This window comes from Pygocentrus nattereri, chromosome 18 (genome assembly GCF_015220715.1).
Source record: "Pygocentrus nattereri isolate fPygNat1 chromosome 18, fPygNat1.pri, whole genome shotgun sequence".
Taxonomy (NCBI): Eukaryota; Metazoa; Chordata; class Actinopteri; order Characiformes; family Serrasalmidae; genus Pygocentrus; species Pygocentrus nattereri.
Genome location: NC_051228.1, coordinates 29374990 through 29388271, shown reverse-complemented (window position 1 = coordinate 29388271; position 13282 = coordinate 29374990). Strand labels below are relative to the sequence as shown.

Genomic DNA, 13282 nt, shown 5'->3' with positions numbered 1-13282 from the left:
CCATGGACCATGATGTTTGCAGATGACATTGTAATTTGTGGTGAGAGTCGAGAGCAGGGGGAAGAGAATCTGGAGAGGTGGTGGTTTGCACTGGAGAGGAGAGGAATGAAGGTCAGTAGAGATAAGATGGAATACATGTGTGTGAATGAGAGGGAGGCAGGTGGATGACTTCAAATATCTTGGGTCAACCATCCAGAGTAATGGACAGTGCAAAAAAGAGGTGAAGAAGAGGGTGCAGGATGGAGTGGGTGGAGATGGGTGTCAGGGCTGATGTGTGACAGAAGGATAGCAGCAAGAGTGAAAGGGAAGGTTTACAAGACAGTAGTGCGTCCTGCTATGATGTATGGTTTGGACACTGTGGCTCTGTCTAAAAGACAGGAGGCTGAGCTGGAGGTGGCAGAGATGAAGATGCTGAGATTTTCGTTGGGAGTGACAAGGATGGACAAGATTAGAAATGAGCAGATCAGAGGGACAGTGAAGGTGGAGCAATTTGGAGATAAAGCCAGAGAGGCCAGGTTGAGATGGTTTGGACATGTGTTGAGGAGGAATAGTGGATATATTGGGCAAAGAATGTTGGAGATGGAGCTGCCGGGTAGAACGAGAAGAGGTAGACCTCAGAGAAGGTTTATGGGTGAAGTGAAGGTGGACATGGAGATGGTTGGTGTGAAAGTAGAGGAGGCAGTGGATAGGGCAAGATGGAGGCAGATGATCCGCTGTAGCGACCCCTAAATGGAGCAGCCGAAAGAAGAAGACTGAAGAACATTACTACAGGATTATACAAAAGTGAAATATTATAGATTTTGATAGAAGTAGTATACAGCACTATGCATATATTACGTATAGTTTCTGGTGGTTTTGCCGTAGATCTGTTTAGTAAGTAAGATGCCAAAAAACACAATAAGGTTTGGTCTATGATTGATCATTTTGCTTGAATTAATATGAAATTCTGACAGAGAAAGTTGACAATGTAAGTCTTATCTGAACTTCATCCCTAAAATACAGTCAGCAGTACAAAGTGATGCAGCAAATAGTCCTAATTTAAATGATTTTGTATTGCATGCTGTTGGCAAGAACTGAAACACTGAACCTGAACATATATTAATCTCATACACACAAACATGCACATGCACACTAGCTGAGCTCTCTGCATTAATGCAGTTTTTAAAATTGACAGTGCTGTTTATGTAATCTTTGAATCAATATGTTTCTTGACAGTTATAGCCAACTTAACATACTACAGTAATTGGACACGTGGTTGGTTAGTGTAGTGGGTAATATCTCTGCCTTCTACGCTGTAGACTGTTCAATCCCCAACCTGGATAAGCACACTACACCAATAAGAGTCCTTGGGCAAGACTCCGAACACCACCTTCGCCTACCTGTGTAAAATTATCAAACTGTAAGTCGCTCTGGATAAGAGCGTCTGCCAAATGCCGTAAATGTACGTAGACACGTTATTGTGTTACTTTTATTTTATTATTATACATGTTAGTTTTTTCCAATATCTGAAACTCAGCAAGTGCCACAAACTATGTGCTAAAATTTCAGAAAAAGCCTCAAAAAAGTGTGCTCTCTATGCAGCAAGTGTGGACTCTGAAGATGAACTTTCCCCTGAGACCAGTGACCACAGAAAGAAATAACCAAGCAAATCAAAAGTAAATGCTTGTCAGGTATGAGACACATGCATACAGTAATTTTATTACAACTACATTTGCAGTACTGACTCATAATTTAATGAATAATAGAGTAAATACTTTATCATCAAGTTTTCCTAGTGAGTCATAGAGAGATTTGTTCATGTATCATTAGTTTCTGCCCTACAATGATTGATTGAAGAAAATAATAAAGGCATTAAAAGGGTAACATGATTGTTTTTGTGTCCTCAATCTCCATTTTTGCCACAGTTATGTGCTGTGCTGTAGTGAATGATGAGGATGCAGAGTAAGTCATCACTATTTGTGGATTAGCACTCAATTTTAAAACCAATAATTTTATCTGATGATTTGTGTCTATTACAGGTAATTTAACACATTAATGTTTGTTTGTTTGTTTGTTTGTTTCTCTTTCAGGAAATTAAGCATGAGTGGTTTAGCATGAGCTAAAGTAAATGGATTTAGTGCAACACAAGGTTCTAAATACTGAATAAAAATCACTGTATTCACAAGTTGTGAGGTTTTTTAAAATGTAGCAGTACTGGTTCTTTTGTCTCTGTTCCAATTGATCAGGTGTCTGTAAAAATAAGTATTATGACATATTGTGCATTGTGAAAATTCTTTCAATTACTGCACTATTTTTAAAAATAATATTATTATTATACTGATAAAAGTACTTTTTCACACAGATAAGAGGCGAAAGTTTCTGAATGCATTTCATTTGATGTAGCTATGTGTAGTTTGTACCTACTATAATCTAAACTATAACAAAAACTAAAATATAAAAACAGTAAAATATGACCTTAGCGCCTTTAACATCCTCTTTTTTCCATTTTAATAGCTACTAAAACAGATGAAAAAGCAGAAGTTCAGTGAAGTGCTGATCAATGTCTCGGACTGGGTGGAATCACCTGTGAATAAAATGTTTTTCCAGCTTTACAGAGGGGGATGGAGCAGAATATCTTCTCCAAGATGTCCTCAGAGAACATTTCAATGTAAAGCAGCCCACATGGAGTGGTGCACGAAGAGACATGCACTTTTCCACTTGAGAGAACTTCCCTCAGCCAGAGATTTGTTTCAGAGAAGAGCAGCCACAGCAAAGTCTGAGTATAAGCATTCTTGAATGGTGAAGTGGATTTTGAAAGAAGAGAGCAGACGATTCCAGTCGAGGAGCCAATGAAACTGCCAAACCAATGAAACTGCAAAGAATTAATAAAGGTCTAAATGTATATTATGTACAAGAGTGAACTAACATTATTTCTCTAAAATGATCAATGATCAAAACATAATGAATAGTTATTGCTTGATAGTGTTCATAGCATCATCTGTGGTTTGTGGTACTGTATTCACTTTAATAACTGTTTTAGCTCTCTCTCCTCAAGGGGCAGTGTAAAATCCCAGCTGGATAAAGCCAGTAAGCCACTGGTGTACCTGAAGCATGGATTGTCTTTGGTGGGCTGCAGTGAGATGAACACCACGCCCCATAGTGAGCTTCTCAGACAACTATTTGGGATCACAAAGCACATTTTCAGAAACGTCCACACAGAGGTCACTGATTCCATATGTAACATTGTGTTACCAAGGATGATGAGCACCCTGAGTAAGAAAACTTTCAACCTCACCTCTGGTATTTTGGTAACAGGTGAGATGCAACAGCTTTTGATTTCTTCCATTTTTTAAAACAAATGTTTCTACAGAAAATATTTATTTTATATATTACAGGTTTAATTAACAGGCCTGCAGGACTACAGCTGATAGATAGATAGATAGATAGATAGATAGATAGATAGATAGATAGATAGATAGATAGATAGATAGATAGATAGATAGATAGATAGATAGATAGATAGATAGATAGATAGATGCCTGTTGTCTAGCAGATAGATTTAACAGACCGGGCTCCTGAGGACATTTACATTTTTAATATTTCACATATTTGTGTTATATTTCAAGATCTACTACAACTGCCTAAAAAATAAACACTGGTCAGTTCAGTTTATAGCAAAATGTCAATTAAAGATGAAATAAAACGTAGATGTTCCCCAGCTCACGGGTTTGTTCAGATTTTTTAATATGGCCCTTTTAGTGGTTGAGTTTGACACCCCTGCTCTAAATGAGCTCCACCCTTACTGAGCATCATTTAAGCCACTTTCTCATTTTTGAGATGCTTTCTTGTTGTTTTGAAATTTATAAGTAAATATATAAATATATTTTATTCAAATATAAATAAATGTATAAATAAATCATATATTTATATATTTATTCGTTTTCATATCAAATGCAGAAAGCATCTGTAAAATAATGAAAAGGTTTCTCAAAATAACAAGAAAAGTTTTTAAAATCATGACTTGATGAGATAGTGTCTCAAAAGAATGACTTAGCATTTTAAAATAATCCAATATTATCTCAAAATAATTACTTAGTATCTCAAAAGAATGACAAGGTATCTCAAAAGAATGACAAGGTATCTCAAAATAATAACATAGTGTCTCAATATAATGACTTGGTGTCTCAAAATAATAATTTAGTATCTTAAAATAATGAGAAAGTATCTCAAAATAATAACGTAGTATCTTAAAATAATGAGAAAGTATCTCAAAATACTAACTTAGTATCCTAAAATAAATAATATACAATAATAAATAACTACGACTTAATATCTCAAAACAATGAGACAGCCTACTGTACCTCCTGTAGCCACCTCTGCACATTAAGCAGTGAATGAATGAAGTAATAAGGGGATGAATTGAATGCGGCTTCAATGTCCTCCGACCCTCGACGATAGTTAGCTCCCACGTCACGACGCGGCTCGCAACGGCGATTCAGGAGAGAGAGAGAGAGAGAGAGAGAGAGAGAGAGAGAGAGAGAGAGAGAGGTTGAGGTTGCAACGGCGATTCAGGAGAGAGAGAGAGAGAGAGAGAGAGAGAGAGAGGGGTTGCGGTGGCGGTGGCAAAGCAGCTGTAGTTGGTCGCGCTATGCTTTGCTTTACGTTATGAAATGAAGAAAATATGGGCGCCAAAGAATCAAGGATTGGTTTCCTCTCTTATGACGAGGCGGTGAAGAGAGGTAAGCAAAGCCGTTGCATATTTAACACCCTTAATAAGCCAGCAGTGCCCTGTTTGTGAAGCTAGCAGCGTTAGCTCGCTGGCTAGCTCGCTTCGGTTTGATACATTTAACGCTACGTTAGCGACGAGTGGCTTAGCACGTTAGCATCAGCTTAGCAGCTGTCAGCCTCAGTACTAGCTCTGTTTATCTAGCGATAGCAAAGGGTTGCCGTTGTTGTCATCTGTCTTAAAGACTTTAGTGCGTCTGTTTGTACCTGATACTATTCCTTTACAGCGTCACTGTTAGTTTAGCCTGCATATATTTACACCGTCGAGCAGGCAGACAGTGCAGCTGTCATTTAGCCTATAGGCTGATGGCTAGCTAGCTGTTGGAGCTAGCTGCTACAGCTGCCACAGCAGCCTGACTTAAAGCAAATACACTGTAAACGAATGCACATTTCTGCCACCGGACAGGCAAAATGATATGTATTGCTATTTGCTGCTTTTCACTTACAACTCTCAATTCTCCCTGGCCTCGTCTCTAACAGTAGCAGACTTGTTTATAGTCTGAGCATTTGGCTAGCCTATTGCGCAATTGCTGTCAGTGTGAATCAGTTCTCCTAAATATCCAATCTTAAAGCTGGAATGACCATCTTTAGCTAAACAGCTCCTTTTACACATCATACTTGCTTATTTCAGAGCTTCTTAAAACACTGGTTACTATTAACACCCCTGTTACCACATCCTGCTGTGTCTCAAACACTGCAGCTTAGCTCTGACCAATGCACTGATTACATTTTAAATATGTAGTCAGATGTTTCATTGATCTCACTTTGAATGGGAGACCAAACCTGACAGTGTTTCTGGAGTATCTGTGCATTGGTGCTTCAGGATGTTTCTGATGCATCAGCAAATTTTTGTTGTTGTTTTGCTGTTTTGTCTTGTATTAGATACCTAAATAGCGTTGTCTCTTTTTCAGTGACTGATGTTGAGCTCAAAAGGCTGAGGGATGCTTTCAGGAGGACCTGTGGCTTCTCCTGCTATATGAGTCAGCAATGCTTCTTCAAGGAAGTGCTGGGGGACATGGTTCCTCTCAATATCTCAGAGGTATGACTAGTCTAAATCTTCAGCGGCTGTATCTGTAGCGGTTGTTGTGAATTCCTTCGAGTTCACAGTGCAGAAATATGACCTGTCTGTGTCTTGGCCATGTGGAATGTGCCTCTGCGAGTTTCAGCAGGTGATAATTGACTTTGGCACATTTTGGTGGAGTTTCTTGTAAGTACCCTCAGTGAGCATCTGCACTCTAGATATGGATGGTTTAACTGTGTGTTTTTTCCTTTTCTTTTTTTTTTGCATTACAAAACACCTGACATGGCAGATTTGAAAAAAAAAATTCTTCTCAGGTGATTTGATAACCCAGATCAAAATGTTCTGCCTGCGTGATGTTTTATTCAGGATAGATTCAATTTCTATTGTAGCAAGCATGGCATAGCGACATTATTAATTAAGCCAGGCATTTTTGGGGGGATTTTTGCCCATAAAAAATGTTCTGTATAAAACTATATACTGTATTTTGCATTAAACTTATGCTGACTCAGAACAGCTCTTGAACAGCTGAAATAGCTGATTTGGCCTTTGTAATAATGCACTTAATTTAGTGTAATGCCTGCTAGACATGTAACAGGATATTGTGGTATTGCATATTATATCTTTAGGCCATACAAGCTTGATTCATTTAACTGATTTTCATTATTAAAATATGGAGGTGAGCACACAGGGATATGTGAGTGAGCTCTGTAACCTAACACAATTACAGATACGGGCATTCTCTATTGTAACGGCAGGCTGAACTTTCTATATGGATGAAACTGAAACAGTTCTTTCAAAGTAATTTTCTTTATTCATGTACACATATTGTATAATCTTTATTTGTGATTCATTTGTATTATAGCTGCTTATTTGGAGAAAGATTATATAAGCAGGCAGCAACACTGTTTGTCCCAAAAAAATCCAGACACTCCTTCTACTACTTTACAGTGCATTCATTGCTGACCCAGGTGTATAATCTTCATAGAAAAGCACTGCCAAAAGAATAGGATGCTCTGTAGCAGCCACGTATGAGTCTCAGGTCACTTATGCCCAATGCAAAGTGTCAGCCAGATGGGGTACAAAGTTCCCAGCCTTGGGCTGTGCAGCAGAGTCGTATTCTCTGGAGTGATGGAGCTCCATCCAATACCTTTGGGATGAGGTCGAGTGGAGTTTGTGAACTAAACATCCAACATCAGTACCTCATCTCACTAATGCTCTCAATCACATCCTCATAGCAATGTTTCATCTAGTGTTAAGCTTTCCAGTAGACTGGAGTCTGCTATTGCAGAAAAGGGGGCACAATTCCTTATTAAAACTCTTGATTAAAAAAAAAAAGGCTGGAAGATCAGGTGTCAAACCTGTCTGAATGCTACGATCATTTAATGTAATCCTATTATGTTCATATATACATATACATAGCTGTTGTCGGAACAAAACCTCATATCTCCAAATAGGTAACTTTACAAGAGATGGAAAGAACCTACTTTACTTATTATGTAAGTCAATGGAAATAGACGTCTTTCCAAGTAATTTTGGTCTGTTTCTTTTGGCCCGTTCATCATGAAATTTGCATAAAATGTAAAGACTAACAGGTATTTTCAGAATATGTCAAAAACTGAAAAATGACAAAAATGGAGGTGTGTGTGTGTGTGTATATATATATATATATATATACATACATATATATATATATATATATATATATATATATATATATATATATATATATATATATATATATATATATATATATATATATATTAGTTTCCCTTTGGAACATGCACTGCAATCACATACATTGATTGCAGTAAATTCTGCCTTATGTCTCGTATTTTTACCATGTGCTGTTGTTTTAAACATTAAAAGAAAATGACTGATTCTGTTTGAAACACCCCCTTTCCCCATATTGCACTCCAGTGTTACTTTCTTTCCAGACATGTGTATGCTTGGAATCCAAGGTTATGGGTGTAATAGTTTAACTATCAAGCTCACTTTGAGAAGTAAACAAACAAACGTTTGAGTGCCAAGCTATATTGAGCTGACACGCAGAGCGTATAATGTTTTCAAGCCGTGACGGGATCAGGACGTGCTAGAATATACTGTTTCATGTTCTAAAGTCATTATCCTAGGAATGTAGATCTCCTTTGGGTCTGAGTTTCATTACGACTGTTCATCACTCTTTCAGTATTCTTGTGAATAAATGTCAGTTCTCATGAATTTGAGGCACATGACCACTTCGTGTTCCTGTACAGGACCCATATCTGTCTCCCTAGGTTTTACTTGCCGCTTTGATGCAGTGTTAGTTGAATAGTACTCCCAGTAAAAAGACCTTTGGACTCAGCTTTATCTTCTGTCCAACCTGGACTGTTGAACTAAATTCACTCCTTTTAGTCAGTGTGATTTTGGCAAATAGAAACTTGATAAACCAGCCAAATCTAAAATATTCATCATAAATATGTTCAAAAAAGACTTTGAAGCAAAAAGCAAGCATAACATATTAACAATAAGGTGATAGCAAGAAAAACACATAAGTTAAAATGCTCACAGGTGATCAGCAAAACCAAGGAATTGAATGGGAAAGGAATATGGAATGTGATTAATATGGAATGTGATTCCTTTGGAATGATTTGGCCAGGACCTCATTTTCATTAACCCATTAGTGTCCATGTTCACAAATAGTGTCCATGTTCACAAATAGAAATCATCTAGTTAAAAAGTGTTTGTCTCTTAATGTATCATAGCAAAGGGCTTATATCATGTTTTAAAGATGGTTTAGTGTTGTTTTAAAATGTTCTTTTACTAGTCAATGCAGTACATAAACGTAAGCTTCAAAAACAGCCAATTTCCTATTCATTGTTTTTGTAATGTTATAAAAAGCAGTACATTTACATACATCCACCTACTTAGCCTACAGCAGTGTAGCCCATTCACTCTGAAGTTATAAGGCTTTTGAATTTGGAAAAATACATGGCGACCAATCATAACAGAGATGACTTGCATATATCGGTCTGAAAGGCACAGTAACATAAAACAGCCTGTTTAATTCTGAGGGATAAAGAGAGTTTGGGAAATGATTGAATTAGGACTGTTTTTGATTTGTACGCTCACATGAATGTCATAAGTGGACCTCAGTGGAAAAATATAAGAGACATATTGGATATGGACACTTTAAATCTAGCCTATTTGTACTGTAACTGTTTATAACAAATGCTCTATAATAATAAATAAATGATAGACAATGGAAATTTGACTCTGAACAAAAGCCAAATATTCAAATGTTTCATGTCTATGTAAAGTTTAACAATACAGAATTTCATCATGTTAGAACAAGTTCTGTGGCATTTTCCTCTTGTTAATAAACGCAGCTGTTTGACATTGTTTACCAACTATTCTTTCTTCTTCAGGTTATCTATAGTTCATTTGGTGGCACGTCGAAAGGCCTACATTTCAACAACCTTATCGTTGGCTTAGTGCTACTGACCAGAGGACGTGATGAAGAAAAGGCAAGATGTGAGTGACGTCTCTAACAGCCAGCTGTTTTTCTGCCTCTGCGGGCATAAACTGATACTAGTTATAGACAAAGTCATAAGCAGCAACAGAGGCAGAGCCCAAAAATTATATGTTTGGTATTCTAGCTGAAGACTTGTTCTTTTTTATTTTTTGTAGACATTTTTAGTCTTTTTGCCAATGAATCAGGCAGCTATGCTACACGTGAAGACATTGAAGCTATGCTGCAAGCTGTGGATGGAGAAGTGCATCCCTCACTCAGGAAGTGTTTTACAGAGGTAAGCTACTCACAAAAAAGTTCACCTGACAATGCATTTTAGGGAATAAGCAGATTTCAGTGCATTGCATTTTTTATTCTGCAGAAATCATGAATCTGATGTAGTGAAAAAAATCTTTTTCTACTTTAATGACTTACTTACAGATACAATCTGCTGTTCATGAACAAAAATAGTGGATCTTGTGGCGGCTCTTTTGTTGAATTGCATCACATTCATTACATAAAACGTATGGCTTGCTCAGGGATTATCAAAGATTTGGAAGATGGTGTTTCAAACCTAAATGTGTCTTATCATTTGCTGACCTGTAAGTCTGAATGCCTTGGTGCGGCACAATGCACTATGTAATGGTTTGTCTTTGTGTATTCTTCCTGTGCTCTGATCTTTGCAGGCAGAGAAGGTAAATTATGAAAAGTTTAAGAGCTGGCTGCTCCAAAACAAGGATGCTTTCACCTTCTCCCGTTGGCTCCTGTCAAGTGGGGTGTGTGTGACTCTGACTGATGACAGTGACACGCCCACTTTCTACCAGACCTTAGCTGGAGTCACACACTGTGAGTGCATTGTTGGCATTCTACATAGTTAATAGGCATTAAACAGTGGTAAAGTAACATGAAAGCTGATTATCTTACGGTATATCGTGCTCTAGAGGAAATTTACAACTCCAGCCAGGGTCAGTGTTTCTTGATATGATGATCTATTTCCCAAAATTCACTGTATCAGACCACAGCATCCTCTTGTTGCTGTTATATGGCCAGTATCCCATATGTGTATTGTTTTTGTCTAATCTTGACTGGTGACTCACTATTTACACTGCAGTTTAGACCAAAATTAGATTAAGGGAATTTTATAATGCACTTCAAATGCAGACCAGTATTTGGTCCTTAATTTTGGGCAGTATGGCCAAAATGTATCTCACAGTGTAAATAAGATTACAAGGTTTCTATATATGTGTTGTTGTGTATTTATGTGTACAATTTTTGAAATAAAACTATTTTATGATGCTTTTGTAAACCTATTTTGTAGATTAATAATGGTATATTTTTCTTGGACATCTAATTTTTAATTAGAACCATATTTAATAATTGAAGCAAATCTAAAAAAAATTTATTTGGAGAAATTTGTAAAAATAGAACCCTGACTTTGTAACCCTAACAAGACAAAAGAGAAATAAAGTGGGAGGTCAAGGAATTAGCATGTTTTGCACCGTATGTATGTTACCTTATCTGCGTGTATTGTAGGCAAACCAATATAACAGTATTGACAAAATTCATAATGTAAGAAGAGTTTCAGTTGATGACCCCATATATCAGCTCATACACTCTTACTGGCATGCTCTGCTATTTTGTGAGTGTCTTGATTTTAACTACATCACAGAAGTGAAACCTAATAAATTACTGTACTTTGAGCAGTAGAAGAGTCTGACATCATTGACCTGGAGAAGCGGTACTGGTTACTGAAAGCTCAATCAAGAACCGGACGATTCGACCTGGAAACGTTTATCCCTTTGGTATCTCCTCCTATTCATCCATCCATAAGTGAAGGTATGTGATTATTAATGAGATTTTATGAACTCTTGGTTAATGATTTTAGTGACTGACCCCTTTGATGGCCCCTTTGACTAGAACACTGTGTTTTTGTGAACAACAGCTATAAAGTCAACTTAAATGAAGGACTGTGTATTGTGCTTTTGCAATTCCTCAGGTTTGTTCCATGCTTTTGATGAGAACAGAGACAATCACATAGACTTCAAAGAGATTTCCTGTGGGTTGTCAGCATGCTGTAGAGGGCCACTGGCTGAGAGACAGAAATGTAAGTGCTTGAACTTGATGCTTTATTGATGCAAGATCTTTTCACCAACACATCAGTGCGTGCCTTTTGAACAGAGAACTGTTTATATTGTGGAGTGACTCAATCAGCTTTGAAGTTTTTTTGCTTTTTTTTCTTCTAAACCAGACCTTAAAGTGATAGTTTGCCAGTTTTACACAAAATCGAATATTGTTTTGTTTCATGTGAATGTTTTGAATTGCCCACAGCCAAGTTCATCGCTTGGTAAATAATGGCAGGTGACTGTGGAGTTCATTTTGTGCCAAAAATTTCATATAAAACATCCACAAGCTAAATATTAAGTATAAGAATACTGCTGCTATGAGGTAGTTGCATGCTTGTCAGGTGGTACAGTTTCATTCATTTATAAACAGCTAACTTTGTGTTTCTCAGTGCCCAAAATGACAAATGTATCCTTTTATACAGGTTGACACAAGATCCATAAACATGTGTTGTCAAAAAAATATGACAAACGTTGCTCATAATGTCAGATATGCCAGTATAAAATTGGGCCGGCTGCAGCATTTGGCACAACATGTTCCACCGTGCTTGGGCCAGTTCACCTGTCACCAGGTCACCAGTTCAGACCTGTCACTCCAAATCAGCTGACCAATAGAAAGTGCAGGTGGACACCCTCATCTTGGAACCACCCCATGTTAAAAAGTGACAAAAGTCAGAAGCAAAAGAACGATTCCAGAAGCAAATATATGTCAATATAAGCAAATAGAAAAATACGGGCAAAAAAGTAAATAAGTAATAATCTTTGAAAGATTTTTTTTTATTTAACTCATTATTTGTATTTGCAACATATTTTGGACATTTTAATCCTTTTTATTTTGCTTGTGGATTTTAGTATTTTAACTTTTGGCACAAATTGAGCTTCATAGGTGACACCCTTTGATTTTTACATGCTTATTAATTTTACATAGCGCAGAAGGTCAGGATTGATTTTATCACTAGTGCATAATAACAAGGACAAAGTCAAAACAAACTCGCACTGTTCCATTTCTAGTATCTGCACATGTTTAAATAAATGTGAACCTTGGAGTAACTGGCTGCCACAGTGCATTGTGGAAGATTATGGAAGTAATGTTCTTAGTTCAAGTTTATTAAGATGTCTATGGTAATAAATGTGTTGATTTTCACAGACTGTTGTGGGGTGATTTAACCATTCTTACGTAATGCACTGCATAGGTCAGAACAGCAGTGAACCACCCTTTTATGGCCTGAGACAGTGTTTACCCAGATAGTAGATTGTAGACTTAACCTGTAATAAGCTGTATATGTCAATACTCTGCTGTTGTTTATGCCTTTGTTTTTCTTTGGAACAGTTTGTTTCAAAGTATTTGATGTGGACCGTGATGGAGTTCTGTGTCGAGAAGAAATCCATGAAATGGTTAGAGCGCTGCTTGAGGTGTGGAGGGACAATCGTACTGACTCCATTCCTGTAAGTTTACCTTTATAGGACATTAAATCTACACATTGTCTCAGGTTAAAGTGTACTTCAAATTTTTTCATTGAATTCATTATTTATCATTTTCAGATTCTTGCTCACGTTATGTAGCACTAACATTAGCATTAGTATCCTTATGTTGCAGTTGCCAAGTTTACCCTTACATTTAATTTATTCTCTTCTTGCAGGAATTGGTGTCCAGTGTGTCAGATATTGTTGAAGACATTCTTAGAATACATGACACTACCAAGGTATCTTTGTGCACTTTTTTTCTTTAGTTGTTAGAAGCCTACTCTTACTACTATTATTATTATGTTTGGATTGTTATTCTAAATAAAGGTAAGTACATAATTAATTGCATTGTTAGTTACGTAACTCTTTACTTTTCCTTTTTTTGTGTTACATATTGACAAGTTTGATTCTGTGTGTTAATTTCAT

The 13282-nt window shown here is 36.9% G+C and overlaps 1 protein-coding gene across 1 annotated transcript in view; it reads left to right on the top strand.

Annotated features, from left to right (window-relative positions):
- The first annotated feature begins 4577 nt into the window (after positions 1-4577).
- Positions 4578-13282, top strand: part of LOC108424566 (ubiquitin carboxyl-terminal hydrolase 32-like) — a 29215-nt gene continuing 20510 nt past the window's right edge. Inside the window, exons 1-9 of the mRNA XM_017692695.2 lie at positions 4578-4718; positions 5676-5803; positions 9190-9295; positions 9452-9570; positions 9959-10118; positions 10977-11108; positions 11269-11376; positions 12723-12838; positions 13033-13095. Coding sequence (XP_017548184.2) covers positions 4661-4718; positions 5676-5803; positions 9190-9295; positions 9452-9570; positions 9959-10118; positions 10977-11108; positions 11269-11376; positions 12723-12838; positions 13033-13095 — 990 coding nt within the window. The 5' untranslated portion in view covers positions 4578-4660. The remainder of the gene's footprint in view (positions 4719-5675; positions 5804-9189; positions 9296-9451; positions 9571-9958; positions 10119-10976; positions 11109-11268; positions 11377-12722; positions 12839-13032; positions 13096-13282) is intronic.